The sequence below is a fragment of the Chelonia mydas genome, chromosome 6 (assembly GCF_015237465.2).
Source record: "Chelonia mydas isolate rCheMyd1 chromosome 6, rCheMyd1.pri.v2, whole genome shotgun sequence".
In the NCBI taxonomy this organism is placed as follows: domain Eukaryota; kingdom Metazoa; phylum Chordata; order Testudines; family Cheloniidae; genus Chelonia; species Chelonia mydas.
The window spans coordinates 113797299-113818748 of record NC_051246.2 but is presented as its reverse complement, the minus strand read 5'-3'; the positions used below and the strand labels follow the sequence as shown (position 1 = coordinate 113818748).

The following is a 21450-nucleotide window of genomic DNA, read 5'->3' as shown; positions in this document are numbered from 1 at the left end:
GCAGGCTTTTTTTGATGCATTGGAACTTTGATGGCTGCAGGAATCTATTAGTTTCTTTGGTAGTCACTGTGCTCAAGAGAAAAACATCTGACTAATTTAATCAATTAAATCTTTCTTTTAACCCTCTTACAAATTGTCTGGTCCTTTCTTTTTTCTATAGGCTTTATCCTTTGATATGGTAGAAACTGTAACGAACCAGATATATTATAGTTTTATTAATTCATCAATTTTCTGCCGTGTGTGTCACTCGATGGGCATTATATGAATAGCTTCAGTTAATCAAGTTTGCTTGACAGTTTCCACATCCTAGTTATTTTTAGAATGGCTATGCCTGTAGTAAGGTCCAACCCAGGGGTGGCCAAACTATGGCTCGCGAGCCGCATGTGGCTCTTGTACAGTTAAAGTGCAGCTCGCAGAGCTCTCCACGTACCCCCTCCATTCTCCACCTACCAGACTTGGGGGTGGGGGGAGGGGCTTGGGACCTCTGCCTTGCAGCAGGGTCGGGGGTAGGGGCTTCTGCAGGAGTGGGGCTTCAGCCCTGAGCCCTGGCAGGTGCCTCCCCCAGGGCAGAAACCCCGAACCCCAGCATGCACACCCCAGCTCTCCAACTTCTGAAGACTGCCATATGCGGCTCAGATGGTCAGTAAGTTTGGACACCCCTGGTCTAGGCCATCACTGTACTGAGGTCCAGAAACAGGCTTTCCATTTTATCCCAAATAGCTTGTTAACTTGTGTTTTCTAATCTCATCTCACACCATGCCACTATAAATTAATGCAATCGGGTTAAACAGGACACTCAAGTATAAGTTTCCTTACAAATGTTTCAACAAAGCCTTGTATCACAATGCAGCGCTCAGAATAATCTCAATGCGTGTCCAATATCATCGCTTTTCTGTCACTCAAAGATTCACAGGCAGACCTGGTACAGCCCAGAGGGTTTCACTAGGATTATTATTGATCATGTCCTTGTTAACAAATCACTGGCAGTCAATAGTCATGGATGTCTGAGTTTGCAGAGGTGCTGAACTTGACACCAACCATCAGCTTCTGCTGACAAAAGTGCGCCTTCCACTTCGATGACAGCCAGCTAATTAGTCCAATTCAATCAAAAGCTCTTATTAGAGCTGAGCTCTCAGACAGCTTTCCATTCTGAACGGCTTAAGGCTGCCGAAGCATTAGAGACTTAAGCCTCACTTCCTCTGTCATCTGATGAGGAACAGCATTACTATAATTGAAGTCATAAGTGCTGAATGCTGCCAGCTCAGTACTGGGCCACAGCTCTTCAAATATATATGGATCAGGGAGGACAGAGACACCCACTGCAGTTTGGGATAAGAAAAGAAGCAAGGCTACAATTCAAGTGTTTAAAGACACGTTTGTCAAGAGCAAAAAGCAAATTCCAAATGGATTAGACTTTGGAATGTCATCAAGTCATTGTGTAAGAAAAGATATGGAATCCTGGGGGTCGACTCAGGAAGCCAGTTTAGAATATGCTGCCACCAGGCACAATCTCTGCAGCCCTTATTCAATGCTGACGTGTTTGCGAGCAGAGACAGCACCAGCTTGTCCAGTAAAGAATTGGGATGGCAGCATCAGCCAGAGTCTACAAGATCAGTTGCACAGATGGGAGGATCATTTCAAAAAACACTCCTCAATTGTCTGTTACTTGCAGTCCCTCTTCCATTTGAAATGGGGCAGGAAGTTCCAGCAGATACCTTCCTTCAACCAAGTGGATCGCACTCCATAAGCTGAAGTCTGGGAAGGCACCAGGGGTTTGTAACTTTACCCCTAAGCTGATTAACAAAGTTGACAGTATTGTTCTACCATTGCTACATCGACTCTTCCAAGCCATCTGGGCCACAAATATAATCCCCAACGACTGGAAGGAATTTGTTATTCTGCCTCTGTTTGAAAAGGGTGATAAGCCCAAATGTAGCAACTATAGAGGTACTAAGCTTTTGTCAGTCCCAGAGAAGCTCTTGGCTTTTGTGTTAATGTCTCAAATCAATGATGACTTCATGGCAAAGACTGGGATATTCATTGCAGCTTTAGATCTCATTTCACAGATCTTTACCTTAAGACAGCTTTTTGAGAAGATGGATTAATTAAATAAACCTCGCAAAGCACTTTTAGAGAGTTCCATCAGGCCTTTGATTCAGTGCACTGAGCAAGTTCCAGGATCTGATGAGGCAACGCAGTGTCCCTGAGAAGACAGTATCATTGACAGAAGAGGTCTATAGTGGAACAAACAGCTGTGTTCAATTCAATAGCTGATCCATAGCATGGTTTCCTATTTCCAAATGAGCTCAAGAAGGCTGTGTTCTGTCACCATAGTTGTTCAATATCAGCACTGTAGCTGATGGGTAAGTTTGAGGATGCAGTTGTTGGTGGCGCTGAGCTGACCACACTCTGCTTTAAGATCTTGCATATGCCAATAACATTGTCTTGTTGGCTCGGTTTGGTGAATCACTGATACTGATGGCTGATCTGGACAAGCAAGAAGCACAGTGCAATGGTCTGTTTAGTAATCAAGATAAAACTAAGTCCCTAGCCATTACCATCAAGCAACCTTCAACTTCAGATTGCAACCAGCTCGGTATTAACTTCTTTGAACAGGATATTGAGCAAGTGGCAACTGCCAAATACCATTTACGTGCCATAGGCAAGGCTTAAGGATGCTCAAAAGGTGTGGGCACTCGTACAGCAGTGGATGCTGCCATGTTTCAGGCCCTTCAGTGGCCTCCATGGAGGTGTAATGACATCTAGCTTGCTATGAACCTGTGGATCTACAAAATAAGAATTATACCAATTTGGTATACTAGTGAAACAGGTGATGAGGAAAGCAAAAGAACACCAAGTGGATGTTTTCGACTCAATTGCTCTATATTAAGTAGCAGGACAAGATCAGTAATGGAGAATGTTCACAGCTGAACCCAGCAACTGCCTCCATCAGAACTGGTTCAGTTTCATAGGCTTTGTGGGAATGGACATTAATAGGAAGGTGAATACAATATAAAGTGTTTCTCAAGGAATGCCACTACATGGCATCGCATTGCCACCAAAAACTTCAGTGGCGTAATAAGATTGCCAAAGATGGACATAAACGGAACCACCAGCCAGACCACCTTAAGGACCTTGCTACAGATTGATCTGGCTGGCACTTGATCTGCAAGGCGACTACAGCCCTTCGGGATTTGTGATGATGGTGATGATGTGTGCTAACACCATTCCAAAGCAAATGAGATGTACCATGCCCGTAGGAACTTAAAATCTAATTATGAATGATGCAACAGGTTAAAAAAAACACACACTGGGCTGCAGATGGATATGGAAGGACAAGTGACTACTAAGGTTTGTGGCACTTGATTCTGCTTATCAGAAATGTTTAATAAATTTTTATGGTTAATTATCCTTCTCCCATATCAACATCCTTTCTGCTATAAGCTGGAGGGTTCATCAGTTTAAAGTGACAGAGGAAGAAAGAGACCTGATTTGCTGGTTGATCACAAGATTACTATGAGCCACCAATGTGAGGTGGCTGCGAAAAAGGCAAATGCAATTCTAAGATGTATTAAACAAGACATTTCCAGTAGAGATAGAGTATTAATTCCATGGTACAAGGCACTGGTTAGACCTCATCCGGAATACTGTGTATAATTGTGGTCATCCATGTTCAAAAAAGATGAAATCAAACTGGAACTAGGACACAGAAGATCTACTAGGATGACCAGAGGAATAGAGAGCCTATCTCATGAGCAGAGACTAAAATCTTGGCTTGTTTAGCCTAGCAAAACAAAGGCTAAGAAGCGATAGGATTGCTCTCTCTAAATACATCAGGGGTAAATACCGGGCATGGGTGAAGAGTAATTTAAGCTCAAGGACAATACTGGCACATGAACAAATGGGTATAAACTGGTCATGAGTAAATTTAGGCTGGAAATTAGAATAAGGTTTCTAACCATCAGAGTAGCGAAGTTCTGAAACAGACTCCCAATAGGCATTGTGGGGACAAACAACTTAATCCCTTTTTAACGGAGCTTGAGAATGAGTGGGACTGTATAATGAGGTTGCTTCTGGTAGTGGGGGCAGGGCTCAGCACCTGGGGGTCTCTTCCAGTTCATGTCTTATGTTCCTAAAAGCTCATGCTTCAGAGTTTCACCAAGTTACCTGCAGGGGTCAGGAAAGGAATTCCCCCCTTCCCCAATGCATTCTGGGTTGGGGTTTATTTATCTCCTTCCGCTGAAGCATCAGAGATGTCCACAGCTATAAGGGGGACACTGGATGTGGTGGGCCAGGATTCTGAGGTGGTACAGAGCATTCTCTCTCTCAGGTGTTTGGCTGGCTGGCTGCCTGCTTCTTGCTCAGATGCTCAGGGTCTGATCACCATGGTGGGGTCAGAAAGGCATATTTCCCCCAGGTCAGATTAGCAGTGACCTTGGGGTTTCTCCACCTTCTGCTGAATAAAGCACAGTCACCTGCTTAGCTCATCTGGGTACATCTCAATCAATTTCTTATTAATGCAGGAGCCTGAGGCACTGGTGTACTACCTTCCCTTCTATTCTCTGCATGTAGTACATTATACTTTAATCTCCTGAGGGCTGTAATGCTTTGGTCTAATTTCAGTTGTTGGTTTAGCATTTGGGTGCTGGATGATATTGGTGGCCTCTGATGTACATGAGGTCAGACTAAATAATCTGGCCTTAAACTCTGATGTCACAACAACATAATAAAGCCTTCACCTTTTGCTTGACACAACCCAATTTGCATCACTTGAGAACTATTGAAACTCCTTTAAATAATCAGGAGGCAAAAATTTTGGTAAATTCTATTCAGATTTTTCCTCTTGCACTACAATCCCTTCTTTAAAAACAAAACAAAACAAAACAAAACAAAAAAAAACACACACACCACAGATCTGCTTGGATAAGATCTGTACGAGTAATTAACCTGTCATTTCCCAAGTTACATTATGGGATCTATGCAAGACCATAAAGCAGCAAAAAAACACCTTCCCCAGAATAAAAATCTGTTACAAATCAACAGATCTTGCCATAAATTAATATTGCTGGGGGGGGAGTAGGGGGGTGTCAAATGAATGTTACTTTTTATTAAGCTGCCAGTTGAATCTTCGTGGCCTCAATAACTCTTTAAGGAGTTACAAATTTGAAATAAAAAGCCTCTATTTCCTGAATAGATACATTTATGGCTGTTCTAGTATCTGAGCCCACATTTTAGAAAGGAGGTTCAGTTATCTGTATATAATTCACTCATGTACTATCAATGTCCATCGGTGATCTTCCTGAAAACACCATCCTAGCCACTATGGCTGTAGAAGCCCTCTACACCAACATTCCACACAAAGATGGACTACAAGCCATCAGGAATAGTATCCCCAATAATGTCACAGCAAACCTGGTGGCTGAACTTTGTGACTTTGTCCTCACCCATAACTATTTCTCATTTGGGGACAATGTATACCTTCAACTCAGCGGCACTGCTATGGGTACCCGCATGGCTCCACAGTATGCCAACATTTTTATGGCTGACTTAGAACTCAGCTCTCATCCCCTAATGCCCCTACTCTACTTGCGCTACATTGATGACATCTTCATCATCTGGACTCATGGAAAAGAAACTCTTGAGGAATTTCACCATGAATTTCCATCCCACCATCAACCTCAGCCTGGACCAGTCCACACAAGAGATCCACTTCCTTGGACACTACGGTGCTAAGCAACGGTCACAAACACCACCCTATACCAGAAACCTACTGACTGCTATGCTTACCTACATGCCTCCAGCTTTCATCCAGATCACACCACACGATCCATTGTCTATAGCCAAGCTCTTCGATACAACCGCATTTGCTCCAACCCCTCAGACAGAAACAAACACCTACAAGATCTCTATCAAGTGTTCTTACAACTACAATACCCACCTGATGAAGTGAAGAAACAGATTGACAGAGTCAGAAGAGTACCCACAAGTTACCTACTACAGGAGAGGCCCAACAAACAAAACAACAGAACGCCACTAGCCATCACCTTCAGCCCCCAACTAAAACCTCTCCAATGCATCATCAAGGATCTACAACCTATCCTAAAGGATGACCCATCACCCTCACAGATCTTGGGAGACAGGCCAGTCCTTGCTTACAGACAGCCCCCCAACCTGAAGCAAATACTCACCAGCAACTACACAACGGAACCACTAACCCAGGAACCTATCCTTGCAACAAAGCCCGTTGCCAACTGTGTCCACATATCTATTCAGGGGACACCATCATGGGGCCTAATCACATCAGCCACACTATCAGAGGCTCATTCACCTGCACATCTACTAATGTAATGTATGCCACTGTGTGCCAGCAATGCCCCTCTGCCATGTACATTGGCCAAACTGGACAGTCTCTACGTAAAAGAATAAATGGACACAAATCAGAGGTCAAGCATTATAACATTCAAAAACCAGTTGGAAAATACTTCAATCTCTTTGGTCACTCGATTACAGACCTAAAAGTGGCAATTCTTTAACAAAAAAACTTCAAAAACAAACTCCAACCAGAAATTGCTGAATTGGAATTAATTTGCACACTGGATACAATTAATTTAGGCTTGAATAAAGACTGGGAGTGGATGTGTCATTACACAAAGTAAAACTATTTCCCCATGTTTATTTCCCCCCCACCCCACTGTTCCTCACACGTTCTTGTCAACTGCTGGAAATGGCCCACCTTGATCATCACTACAAAAGGTTTCCACCCATCCCCACCCCCCGCTCTCCTGCTGGTAATAGCTCACCTTACTTGATCACGCTTGTTACAGTGTGTATGGTAACACCCATTGTTTCATGTTCTCTGTGTATATAAAATCTCCCTACTGTATTTTCCACTGCATGCATCCGATGAAATGAGCTGTAGCTCACGAAAGGTTTCATGAGCTACAGCTCACTTCTTATGCTCAAATAAATTGGTTAGTCTCTAAGGTGCCACAAGTCCTCCTTTTCTTTTTGCGGATACAGACTAACACGGCTGCTACTCTGAAACCTTTATACTCTAGTATATTACCGCACATTTTGGGGGGCCATTCATGCTAATGCCTAAACACATACTCTTCATGAATATTTCATGAGACAGCTAAACAACAAGGGAACTCAGTCTAAATTAAAGGTTGTACAGCCTAAGTCCTTTCTCAGCAAATTTGCTGTTTTATGTGAGTAGTTTCATTTCATATAGGTACTCCATATAGTTACATGTCTAAAATGACCTCAGATCAGTCTTCCTTCTAAAACCCCATTGAAAGCAAGAACTGCTCTAGATCAAATTACAAATGTGTTCAGTACACAGAAAATTCTGAAATGGGTCAGTTGTGGTTTTGTCACAAATGCTGTGAATAAAGTGCTATGCAACCTCAGCAGCAGACTTCCAGTCTCTCCCTGCTCTGGGTGGAAAGTACTCTCCACCAGCCTTGTGAACCACCATCACTGTGTGGGCCAGCATATCAGGAGTGGAAGCCAAGACTCTTGCCCACCACCCGCCTCTTCCCTGCATGCCTGGAGTTGGTGACACAGGGCTCCATGAGGCTTGCTCTCCCTTCTTTGCTGCTATCCATGGTAAGTGCATGCAGGATGGGCCACAATCTGATCCAAAGTAAGGAATTATCTGTAAATGTGGTGTCTCATATCCTCTTACAAGATACGGAAGCCATGGCATAATATAGCATTGAGCTTCTAGTTAACTTGCCGTAATTGCTTTTACTATAATATATTGTTTTGTTCACTGTGGCAGCAATACATAGAAGGAAAAGTTACTCTTGCACATCTAATACGGATTAGTTTCAAACAGTGTCTCATTGCAACTATGCTCATTCAAACCAGATGAAGGTGAGTATGACAATTAAGTCATCTTTATTCCGAGCATACTGTAAAAAACTATCTGTCTTTCAAATGATGCGATTACTCTCAGGCACTTGTTTTCATTAGTCTTCTCTTCTCACATCCTGTCCAGCAAAATGCTTTGGAGACAGCATGACGACTCCACCAATTAGAAAGCAAGAAGCAAAAAAATCCATCATAGGTGGTACATAAACCCTAGTCCACCCATTTTCTCAGCTTCCAAAGCAGGAAAATAGATAAAAACTTAGAAGAAAATATTTCAAGCAACAATCTCTGATGGGAGACAAGAAAGATGAAAGAAGGAACTATTACAACAAACAAGATCAGTAAGTAATACAGGCAGGACATAGAGAATGCAGAATTACTACAGAAGGATTTACCTATAGTGGAGCTTGCAGAACCAACTAGCCAGAGACATGACCAGCTGCTAGTGGCAGATATAAATACGTGATGATCACCAAGTCACTTCACAAACAAAGAGGCACCTCTTAATCCTTTAAGCTGAAAGGGAAGCAACGCTTACGATGCAAGGATGAGGTTCCATCATTTTGAACACACAACATTCTCATGAGATAATAGTGATTTTATTGTTGGCTGTGCTTTCACTACAGCTCTCAAAATGAACTATTTACCATTTCTGAAACTTTAGCCAAACAAAAGCTACAGAAAGATGAAGCACAGGACAGTAAGGAAGGCAAAAAAAAAAAAAAAAAAAAGGCTGAATGCACCAGAGGTGCAGGGGAAGAGAACCCAAGAAACTCAATTCTCTGTATCTTGGAAGAGCAGTTGATGGCAACTAAGTATGTCACTGTGATAGAAAACAATTTCAGGAATACTTCGATGGATTTGAGAGGGAGATCTATAGGCACTTTCAAAACTAACAACACTCAATTGAAAAGTCAAAGGTCTGTGTCCTTTTCTTTTCAGAAGGGAGTAAATTAGTCTCTTCACCCAAATGGCAACCAATGTCCCTTCCCCGAGTTGGGGTACAGCAGGCAATAAGGAAATTAAAAGACTCAAAATTTAACAGCAAACAGCTAACGATGTAAAAATAGAAGAGTACATCAGAAGCAGAAAGTCTGTGAAAGGATCAATAGGTCTGTTAGATAACCAGAGTTTAAAAATGGAGAGATGAAGGAAAATAAGGTCATTGTTGAAAAGCTACAGGATTTCTTTGCAACAGTCTTTACCGCCAAGGATGCTGAGGAGACACTATCCTGAACCTGCTCTTTTCTGGTAACAAAAGAAGAGATACCATCAGAGATTGGAGGCATCAGAAGAAGAGGTGGCACAGCAAACTGATAATTTACAAATCAGTACATCCCCAGGCTCAGATAGTATACACATTTAACGGTTCTGAAGGAGTATAAGTAACAGAGGCGAGCTGATAATAATATGCTCTTATTACAATAACATGTAAATTAAGCCTCTGTTCTAAAGGACTGGAGGGCAGCTAACATACAGTAGTCCCAACATTTTAAGGGGTCTCTAGGACCATTCTGAGGAATTGTACATCTGTACCTGGCAAACTGGTTAAAATGATAATTTAAGCAAAGAACAAAATATTTTAGGTCATGATGTGAGTGATATGGTCCAAACCAGCAGTTTCCACAAAGGAAATGACATTTCACTAATCTTAGAATTTTTTGAACAATGTCAATAAAGTAGTGGATAAAGGAGAACTGATTAACAACTTATCCAGACACAAAATTCCACAGAAGAGACTACCCAAAGCTAGTTATTCAACTGGGTGAGAGGCAAAGTTTTGTCATGAATCAAAAACTCAACAGGGGACAGAAAGCAAAAGGGTAGGATTAAACAGTCAATTTTCATCCTGTCAAAAGATTAACAGTGGGGTGCTGCAAGATTCCACACTGGTTCCTGTGTCAATCTGTTAATTATCTGAAAAAGGGAATGAGTAGTGAAGTAGTAAAAATTCCATCTGACAAAGTTATTAGGGTTAGTCAGGACCAGAAAGGATTGAGAAACTACAGACACACCTAACAAAGGCAGGTGAATGGGCAACATGGTGGCAAATGAAATTCAGTGTCGATAAATGTAAAGTAATGCACACTGCAGGGAAAAATTTAAGATACTTGTACACCTGTATCAACTGTGGCACCATTGTAACAGCTCAATGAAGACCTCTGCTCACTGTCTGATATTTGCCACAGTTAATGGTGGATAAAAATTGAGGATTTTTTTGAAAAATTATTTTGTTATTTAAATTACAAAAAGTTTTCCATTTAAAAATAAACCTGTTTGAAATGAAATCTGAATTTAATACAAAATATGTTAAGTCCTAAAATTTATTATAATCTCTTAAAATTGATATTTAAATAAATATAAATAGGACGACTCCTTGGCCATCTGTCAAAACCTTTGAGTTAAAGGCTGCTTTTCTATATAAAGAAAGAATCAGGAGAAAAACATCTAACTTTTGAGGTCAAGCTTTCTAAATATGGCACAGTAGGTCATGTACTGTATTAAGGGTTTGTTTTGTTTAATAAAAATAAAATGCTATATGTTTTGTGTTTTTAATTAAATTTTAGTTACCATCCTAATGCAGCTTGACAAGTCATGAGCTAATTATCTAATAAGCAATATCACTCCCCATTTTCTAAACATACTAAAAATCTACAATTAATAAGAATCTGAAAGTTATGCTATATAATTGCTTAAATAAATGTATATAGTTATAGTGAACCCACTTAGGCAGCACAAAGATGTACCAATCTAATGTAAAAACTCTTTTTAGTTGTAAATCAACATGCTTTAATGGTTATCAACCAATGAGAATATACCTTTCTTTAGAGAATAACTGAAGTACAAATGGAAAAGTTGATTAAAATCAATGACATTTCCACTTGGTGATTTAAATCACTGATTTAAAATTAATCCACCCTGCCACAGGTACACAAGATGCTAAGGAACAGAATACTGAACAATATAGATAAATTATGCCTTTTATATAAATCAATAGTTCAGCCACATTTGAAATACTGTGTGCAGCACTAGCCACCTCTCCTCAAAAAGGATATTACAGAACTACAGCGGGGGTAGGGGAAGGGCGATCAGAACAGAACAACGAGAATGACCAAGGGCAAGGGAAAACTCACAGAGATTCAAAATCTAGAGAGTTCTTACCTTACAAAGGAGACTAATAAGAGGGAACAAGATAAAAGGAGAGAAGGTACACTGAGAGCGTCTGTTCTCTCTGTCTCCCCCCTCAAACTCAAGAACTATGATTTGAGAACCCCTTAATACCAACTGGCAAGGGGGTTTCTGAAATGCCCTCATTCTGATAGGTATATTCTGGTTCATCGAAGAATGTCATGTGAGGTCTGAAACGAAAGCTGGGGTCACAATGGCCATTGATATTGTGAGAGGTTATGTACGGATAGCATGTGAGGCTTTATGGACTTATACTGAAAATTTGTTCTTAAGAGTTTGCATCAAGGCGTGAGTCATCAGCAGAGATGAAAAATAGGTTTTCTGTCAGAAGCTAACACAATGGATGCTCATTTACACACAAAGATATCAAAAAGATGTTAAGTCAACAGGGAAGCAGCACACAGGAAAAACAAGCCATGGGTAGTTATAATTTCTAAGTAGAAACAGTGACCTTTGGACATGTAAGTAGAAGGCAAAGAAGACACCCTCTTATCCCGCACTTAGAAATAAATGAGCAGAGTGCTCACATTCATGAAAATGGGATCTCAGTCAACCTTGGTTGAAACACTCCAGAGGACTTAAGGGGTGAGAAACTTAAATAAGTTTGGTCTCTAGAAAGCATGACTGTTATGACTTTATTTTATATGTAACCATTGGTTTCCAATATTTTTACTCACTAATCACTTGAACCTTGAATCTCTGATGATAAACTTATTCTTGTTTTCACTATAAATATATCTAAATGCTGAGACATTAAGCAAGGTGCTGATCATGAGTTCAGTCATACAATCTGGCATGGACACTGATTGTGTTCAGTGGATAAGGGGCTGAATGCTTCAGAGATACTTGGAGACTAGGGTGCACCTACTGTTAATCTGCAAAGCAAAGTAAGGCTGGCATACCTCAGAAGAGAGTGCTTGAGTGGCTAACAGGCTGGTGATGTCATGGAGTTGACACCCAATTAAGGGCACACAAGACTTCCTCATGCTGAAGTCAGGGTGGTAACAAAGTGACCCACAGCCCTGCGTACCCTGAAAACCATCACAAGAACAAAGGGACATTCCATCAAATCTAAAAGTTGGAGAGCACAAGACTGATAAAAGGAAATAATTTTTCATGCAATGTGCCATTGGATTCTGCAACACATTGCCACAGGAAGTCACTGAGGCCAACAATTTAGCAACATTCAAAGGAGGATTGGAAATTTATATGGATATTAAGAAAACCCAGAGTTATCACAGTTAGTAACAACAAATATTTTGTAAGGGATATTAAACCTCAATCTTCAAGGTTTAAACCCATCTCTACCTATCAGAGGTTAGGATGAGACACTAATATGGACGGAAGTGGGGGAATTACCAAAAATCTGCCTACAGTGGGGTTCTTACATTTTCCTCTAAAGCATCTGGTACTGGCCACTGTCAGACAAGATACTGGACCAGATGAATCTCAGGTCTGACCAAATACAGCAATTCCTATGTTCTTATACATTGCAGGAAGTTCACCTTGAGTCCCAACTTCAAGCTTGAGGTGATTCTGGAGGAGAGAATGACTGTTCATCTCCTTCTCTACAGCACCCAGAAGGTGAAGTTGCCTTAATCAATGAGTATTCAGTTGAAACTGATTGTATGTTTGACTCCAGGTTGGGCACCTAGCAACTTCCTAAGAAACTTAAGTTAAAATTCCATCTCTGCAGAACATCAGGCAGTCAAGCCCAAGAATTCTGGGTTACAGAAAACAACCAGACTTTGTGACAGCAGTAAAGCACAGTATAAGGTGATGCTCCAGAGGTCACAGAACCAGGAGTGATGGGGCCACCCGCCAAACAAGCCGAAATTGTTTCTGAAAGCTTCTTTCAAAAATCTGGGATCAACTTGCTTCCAGAAGCTGGTTGGTTGGTTGGGACTTCTTGCTGGAGATGAATCAGTCAGCTTTTGTAGATCTCAAATGCTGACACATTTACTAGAAAACATGGAAGTGAAGGCCCAAAGTCTCCCAAGTCCTGCAGAGTTTTCCTTGCCTAAAGAAATCACACTGGGGAAGGAAGGAATAGAGAGGTTCCCTCTCAAATTGACACCCCTAACTACCTAAATGTTCTCTCCCCCACCCCACCAAAAAAACCCTTTAACAAACAAATAAACCAACCAAAAAAGCCCAGAGTTTTTACCCCCCAAAATAGGAGACACAAACTACAGAAACCCTACTAGGAATTGCACCATTGCTATTGATTTTAGGTGGAAGGAGTTTGGGTACTAAGTTGATGGGTGCACTATGAACTAAGATAAATAGATGCAGGTGGGAGTGATGAGGGAGGCAGGAGACTGGGGAATGCAAATTACCCAGTCTGTTTGTCACATCAGACTAGGATGTGTGGAATAGCAGTGTTTACTGGGACTGCAAGTCCAAAAGAATCATCTAAGACTCCAGCACAACGATGCTGAGGCTATGAGAAATGTGGGTGCATGTTCCTAAAAATGAAAGGTGCCTTCATTATGATGCAAACCAGACTGGAGGGGTGGTGGTGAAGCTCAGACCCATAGTAACTACAGAGGCAGAGCATAACATAAGACTGAGGGAGACCCTCTAGAGAAAAAGTGTGCTGCTGAACAAAAACCTTCACTTTTTTCGTGCTGTAAGGGGAGAAGGTGGCAGATTTAGAGGAGCATAAGGACTGAGGTACCCACTATTGCATGCTCCCAGAATGCAGGAAGCAAAGAACAAAAAGTGGGTGGAGAGGGGGTTACATGCTAATTCACAGGTCTTCTCATTCTGCTTCCTGAATGGTGGAGGCATTAATTCACTGGCAAAGTCTGTTGCTGGGTAGAATGTATAGATTCCTGTAACACCGCAATACTGTAATTAGTATCTAGACTTTCAGAACCAGTTTAATAATTGATCTAAAACATAAAGGCATCCTATTTTTGAAGAGCCCATCCCAAATGCCATCTTGTTACACCAAAGGAAACAGAATATTGTTCACTGTACCCTGATGTGACTAATGTGCCTCAAATCATTAAGATAGTATTCTTCAATGGCATAGGGCTTGCCTTCCACCTCGAATACATAGGCTGGATTCAGTTTGTTACGAATTGGAACCACAAAGTAGTCAGCAAATTCTTTACAGTTGATTGTAGCAGACATCAAGATTACCTGTTAAAAGGAATTTGTATAATTTAGTTAAATATTAGCAGTAATCCACATCACGTCACGCTAAGATTCAAAAGAGTAAACAAAGTTGTTGCTATGAATGAAAACCTAACTGAATATTTAACTCTTCTTTAGCTTATGATTCCTACACAATTCTTAACAGAAGAAAAGCTTATAGCAGATATTTTGTGAATTCAAAGGGAAATTTAAATGCAAGGGACACAGGTCACCTAGACTTCCACCCCAGAAGGGCAAGACTACTCCCTATGATTAATTTACCAATATCTAGTTTTAAGTATCTCAAGTGATGGGACTTATCACTCTCTTTGGAAAATTATACCCTAGTTTAACATCTGCCTTACATATTTTTTAAAATATCTAGATCATTTTAAGGCCAAGTCTACACTATGGGTGCTACACTGGCATAGCTATGACACTGTAACTCCACAGCATAGGCGCAAACAACAGCGATGGCACGGGGTTTTCTGTCCCTGTAGAAACTTTGCCTTCCTGAACAACAGTGGCGGGGATTAGGCTGGCATAATACTTCACACAGAGGTGTAGATTTTTCACACCCCTGAGCACCACAGCTTGATCAACTTTTTAAGTGAAGGCCTAAGTTTCCTCTCAAATTCTACTCCTTACTGGTATCACATTAAATTCCTCTCCTCTTGGTTTTTGCAACCTTCAGAATATTTGTGGACCGTTTCTGCCTAACCTTGTCTACACTGCCACTTTAAGTGCTGCAACTTTCTTGCTCAGGGGTGTGAAAAAACACCCCCCGAGCAGTGCAAGTTTCAGTGCTGTAAAGTGGCAGGGTAGACAAGGTACTAGCTGGGAGCTACTCCCCTCGTGGGGATGGAGTTTTTTTTTTGTTTGTTCTTATGGTGCTGGGAGAGCTTTCTCCCAGTGCTTGCGCTGCAACTACACAGCCATGTTAAAGTGCTGCCGCAGCAGCGCTTTAACATTGCTAGTGAAGACATACACTAAGGCTTGAATGTATTTCAAGACGACAAGGGGCCATGGAATCAATACTTAGGGTCAGATGTTCTATCCTGTTCTGCTTAGCAGCACAAAAGAAGCAGAAGTCACCCACAAGTCACCTGCTGGCAATTTCCCTGGCATGGAAGTCATCAACAGGCATACAGCCAGCATAATCAGCTGAGATACATTCCTCCCCGTGAAGGACAAAGCTTATTGAGGGTAAGCCAAACGAGTGACTGGAATGCACATTCCTGTAGCTATCCTTAGCTGGCATACAGATGGCATGAGTTTGCTAGCCCAGGTTGGAACAACCTGTGAGCTCAGAGAATCAGGGAACTGCAAATGGCTGTTAGTTCTCAGCTTCTTTTTCCTCCCTCTCTTGGGATGCCCTGAGCAACTATAGTGGATGGAAGTCATCTTTTGCTAGATACTCCCCTACACTTTGCCAGGATCAGTCAAGTTCATTATGAGGGCTCCTGTAGCCCAGAACAGAAACAGAGTAACAGAACTATTCCCCTCCCACTGTGATGCAGTAGGCGGCCAGCCTGGGAGCTTCTGAAGCACGAATGGTACGGCAGCTGCTCTGCGAGCTGCCAGCTCATATCACAAATTTTTCTGGGGTTGCAATGCAGTGGCAGCCAGTTGAGGAGCTGGTGCTCTCTAGCCTCAAGGCTGATTTATACACTTCTGTTTAAAACCCACAGCGTGCATCTCAAGGAGTATATTTTTATTTCATGATCAAACAAACTTTTTAACAGTTGCCCTGAAGGGCATAAATGACCCTGGATCAAAGGCTGGATACCGCTGCCAGAGACTAGTTTCCCCACATCCCCACTAGTTGCTTAGTCAAGCTATATTCTCACTCACACACACACACACACACACACACACATCATGTTTGCTGCAATTCCCCAACCTCCTTTCAATTTGACAATATCCTTCTTTTAGCATAACGCTGATGGTGAGTGCAGTATTGCAATTTCTGTCTCCCAAAGCTATACAGAGTAACTATATCTCCTGCTTTGTGACATGATGCCTCTGCAGCTCAAAACTGAGCTGATTTTGTTTCCAACTCTCATTTCAAACTCATCTGATTTGCCATCCTGTATTACTCCTACTTCACCATTTGAACTTTTGAGACATCTACTCTCGCTGAACTTGTCCTATATTATTTTTCCCAACTGTCTTAATTTGCATTTTTCCAAACTGAGTCTCATTGTTACTTTCAGCCTATAATTCTAATCTCCCAGGGCCCCTTCGCAATATTTCTCTGTTCTACTAGGTGTTTGTAGCTCCTCCCAGTACAATAACTCAGAATTAATCTTTATTTCCCTTCTAGATATTAAATCTCTTCGTTTATAAAGACCAGACCATACACAGATATGATTGTTACTTATTAGTAACAAATGCTCTCCAACTATAGAGCCTCTGCAGCTCCACACTACTTAAGTGGCATACCATACCACAGGAGCTATAGAGCCAGAGTTGTAAAATCATTAGGAGCATTGATACATCAACCATGGACCCAAATTTTCTAGAACCAACAGTGAGCTGCACTTACATGTTTTAGGCTGGCAGAACTACCCTATGATCTGTGTCATTACCTCAGCCCACTGTGCAATTTAAGTAAGACTTAAACAGCAGAGACCTGGTTGAACCTTTCCACACTAAGACTTTACACACTGCATTTGCACAATGGAGAAAACTAAAATTTATTTCTTAATATGTGCACAGAAAATTTCAACCATAATGTTGTATTAGCAGATTTGTACATCTACGGTAATATAGTATTTGTAGTTCTGCTATTTTCCTCAAGAATTTTGCTCCGTTAAAGAAAATATGCATAACAAATGCATGTGTGTCTAAAAATATCACATTTATCCAAGCGGAAGCACTGCCCTCAACATCCAATATTTCATTCCAGTCAAATATTCATCTTATATTTTCTGTAGCCCTAAGCACGTTTTAGAAATTAATTCACCCTAACATTAAGAAAAAAATCTCAGAATACGTTATACTGGTCAAAGAAGAATGCCCATTAGCCTACTTATTTACTAGGACTGAGGTACTCTATAATATTTTAACAAAGTGAGTCACTATTTTCATATCAGCTCTTCAAAAACTATACTCAGTGCAGAATGCAAACGAGTAAAGCTGATCTTGAGAATGTTATTCTATAAAAGAAGAGTGGAAAGCAATTCAAACTTGCCTTCACAAATCGTGAATTTGTACGCAATAGTTTACGGACTACCAATAGCAGAAAATCCATTTCTTCAGTACGTTCGTGTACCTAGAAAAAGAAATAATATATAATATGACTCAGGTATATTTGTTTTAACCCCCATTCCTCCTTTTCCTAACCTCTTTTACTGGTTAATGTCACATTCTACATTTTTCTAATTTAGACTAAGATTTCCGTGGCAAAAAGTGTGTCTTTTTAAGCACCTGTAAATCATCAAAGTTAACATGCTTTATAACACAGCACAGCAGTTTTGACAATCTGAAAATTCCTGTTAAAGATTTTTATAAACAATTAACTTTGTGGCGTAAACGTAGATAGCTAACAATCAGCATTAGCCACTAGGTCAAACAGTAATACCTGCATTATTACAGTCAAAGAGGGCTGGCATCAGACTACCCTTGGAGGTAGAGTATATATTCAATGCCATTATTCGTTCAGCATTGACAAATATAAAGTAATGCATATTGGTGGGAATAAACTGAACTAGTACTATACTTTAATGAGTTCTATATTAACTGTATTAACTGAGGAAAGAGATCTGGGCATCACTACTGACAGTTCAATAAAGACCTTTCTGCTCAAAGTACAGCAGCAAAGACAAAACAAGCAAAATATTAGGATGATAAGGAATGGGATGGAAAAATGATACTAAAATTGCCATTATATAATCAGTTGTACACCCTCACCGAGAATCCTGTGTTCTGTTCTGGTCATCCTATCTCAAAGGATGCAGTAGAACTAAAAGTGGAGACTCAAATAAGTAGCTAGAAGATGAGGGGCATAGACAGGACTCATCTGAAGAGAGACTGAAGAGATTAATAAATTTTAAAGTCAGAAGGGACCGTTTATACATTAGTCTGATCACCCGCATAACAGAGGACATAGAACCTAACCAAATATTTCTGCATCAAGCTCATTAACTTCAGTTTGAACTATAGCATATATATTACAAAGATATCCAGTCTTGATTTAAAGACTTTGACTGATGAAAAACTTACCATATTCCTAAGCAAACTTTTCCAAAAGTTAATTACTCTGTTAAAAAAAAAGGCACCTTATTTCTCGTCTCAGTTTATCAAGCTCCAGCTTCCAACCACAGGATCTCATTATGCCTTTTTCTGCTAGATTAAAGAGCCATCTATTATCAGAAATCTTTCCCACATAGGTACTTGCACACTGTGATCTAGTCATGTCCGTGGCCCTCTGAAGGGGTCAGGGGCTCTGCCTACCAATGACAGGCTCCACAAGGGGGAATGAGGCAACACAGGTTCACCTGGGACTAGTTAAGTCACTGAGTAACTCACTGAGTAACTGGGAGGCAGGGAGCACCCATGCATGATAAAACAAAGCTGCCCCCACCCCCAAAGGGGTCTGGCGAGAGAACAGAGGCTCCTGGGGAGAAGTCCTGTCTCCAAAATGCAGGAAGAGAAACTCCCCAAGTGGAGGGCTCCTTGGGGAAGCTGATGAGGAAGCTCATTAGGAAAGGAAACAAAAGAAGAATACTCCTAGGTGGCAGAGGCTCAGAAAGGGAGGAACTATGAATGCCAAATCTCAGCAAAACCTGGAAGGACTTCATCAAGTAACAGCACAAGCCCCCGATGAGAGGAATTATATACAGTTCTGAGGAAGGGTTGTCTTAGTTTGACTCCTGTGGGGACCTTGACCCAAGTGGAGAGACCCTTCCTGAGCTAACGACAACACGCCCTGACTCCTGAAAAGGGTACCAGGTCAAGAAGACACTATTGGTAAGGGACTTGGACATAGGTGGAGTAGACGGACTAAGGTTAAGTTAGTCCCTTCTCCCTCCAGCTAAAGATGCTGGAATGTAGGCCTATTTATATAATGTTCTGCCTTTGGTTTAAGAAAACCAGAACCCTGAAGGGGCACTATTCAACATACATAAGCTTCACTGGACTTTTCACTAAGTGAAATTGAGGCTGATGTGTAATTGCAGAGCTGCACTGGACCACTACGAGGCACTCCAGGCATGAGGGCCCCATCACACCTTTTCCTGTATGACCTTAAGTCTCTAACTATAATGGCATTTTTTCCAGACCTCAAATCATTCCTTTCTGAATGCTTTCCATTTTTACAACATCCTTTTTGAAAATATGGACATCAACATTGGATATTATTCCAGTAATAGTCTTGCTTATGTTGTATACATAAGTTAAAACCATCTCCCTATTCCTACTTGACATTCCCCTGCCTATACACTCAAGAATCATATTCACCCTCTTGGCTACAACATCGCACTCCGAGTGCTCCTGTTCAATCTATTATGTACAATGACCCTAAGTCGTTTTCAGTGTCACTGCAAAGCAAACAAAAGTATCAGTCCTGTACCTTGTAAATGTGACCTACATTATTTGTTTCTAGACACAGGAACTTGCATTTGGCTGTATAAAAATGTTCAGGTCTGTTTACCTGAGAATAGAGGAGGAGAAAAAGGGACATTACTAAAAGTACCCAAAATAATGAATGGCATTCTTGAGAGAGTAGACTGGAAGCATCTATTCAAACTGTTTCAGGACAGCAATAGAGAAAACTCTTATCAGTCAATAAACCAGGAACAAAAAGGGTACCTTGTTTTACCAGATCTAATAAAATGCAGAGAACTACAAAGCAAGTCTAACGGTTCTTTCTTGCTCGTACTCCTGGCCATAGGAGGGCCATATTTTTTTCTCCAATACATCCTTTAGTGCTGTACTGAGGTCTTTGAAGACCACGGATCCTTGTTTAAGGCAACGACAATCACAAGGTAATCCCCTCCACATCGGCAAACAGATGCCTGGCTAGCAAAGAGCCCCTCAGCAGAAACTCTCCTAGTAGATTTCCCACATCTCTTCAAATGACTGATGTCTGAAGAGTTAGATGCCACCTCAGAAACATTTCAGTTCAAAACATTTCCTCAAGCCTTTAACTTCCCTATGCAGAGGATCACTCTGGACCTGAATCAAGTCAGAAGTTCTAGAACTTAGCCATGATACTCCCAGAACAATCACATAAGGTTCTTCATAAATGTGTCAAAGGGATCTTCACAACTTAATTTAATTATTTAAATCAGGGTAATAATGATAAAAGCAGCATGAGCTTTTCCTTCAAATTGAGGTTAATTTTATCTTCAACTTACTTCATCTATGAAGATGTGTGTAAACTCTGCAAGGCTTTTGGCACCAACTATTTTCTGAAGGAGCACTCCAGTTGTCATGTAAATTAATCTTGTGTCCTTTGTTGCAACTTTCTCTAGCCCAACCTAAAACATGGGGGAAAATATTTCATTACTCCAAATATGTTTCATACATGACATGCTATTGGACAGTTCAAAATTCTAAGTAAAAAGCACAGATGTGAGATGCTTCCCATGAATAGGTATATCTGAAGCACCACAGATTGAAATGCAGTATAAATCAGTTATGAGGGCCCATTTAAACTTGGGAAAGCAATTAATGACGTGTCTTTCCCATGCATCATAACTTTAGAGCCCACAACCAATTAATGAAGGTGGAATGGAACAGCATCTCCTTGGCAAATCTCAGAACCACAAACATAAATGTATGTAACCAAGGCCATTTGAGGGTAGTTTGAAACTTCAGCTGTTCTTGCTGTAGCCCCAACCCGAAAAACTGTTCTTTAGGAGATTTTTAAAGTGGGAGAAAAAAATTTTGCTGCTCTCATCTTCGTTCAAAATGGCCAAAGGTGTTCTGCGCAAAACTAAACAAAAAATGAACCAGGCAGGGAGTGAGGAGGACACCATCTTCAGGTAGAGACCAAACATGGGTTGGGTAATCCCAAAGAGATGAAAGTTCTGGACATTTAGGTTAAAAGGAGGGTTTTTAATCATTTAAAAAGTTTTGTAACCTTAACTATTTTGGGTGCTAACAGGCCTCAACTACAGTTTTCCAGTGCAAAATCATGCTTCTTATTTTCTATTTCTTTGGGTTGTGCTCAGCCCACACAAATCCTAGTAAAAAATATACATGAAAAATACCCTGAAGACAATCGGACAC

At 40.9% G+C, this 21450-nt stretch overlaps 1 protein-coding gene across 1 annotated transcript in view; it reads right to left on the bottom strand.

The window, feature by feature from the left end:
* Nucleotides 1-21450, bottom strand: part of TDRD9 (tudor domain containing 9) — a 149281-nt gene that overhangs the window by 89908 nt on the left and 37923 nt on the right. Inside the window, exons 5-7 of the mRNA XM_037901049.2 lie at nucleotides 20574-20696; nucleotides 17408-17488; nucleotides 14053-14217 (exon numbers count right to left, since the gene is read on the bottom strand). Coding sequence (XP_037756977.2) covers nucleotides 14053-14217; nucleotides 17408-17488; nucleotides 20574-20696 — 369 coding nt within the window. The remainder of the gene's footprint in view (nucleotides 1-14052; nucleotides 14218-17407; nucleotides 17489-20573; nucleotides 20697-21450) is intronic.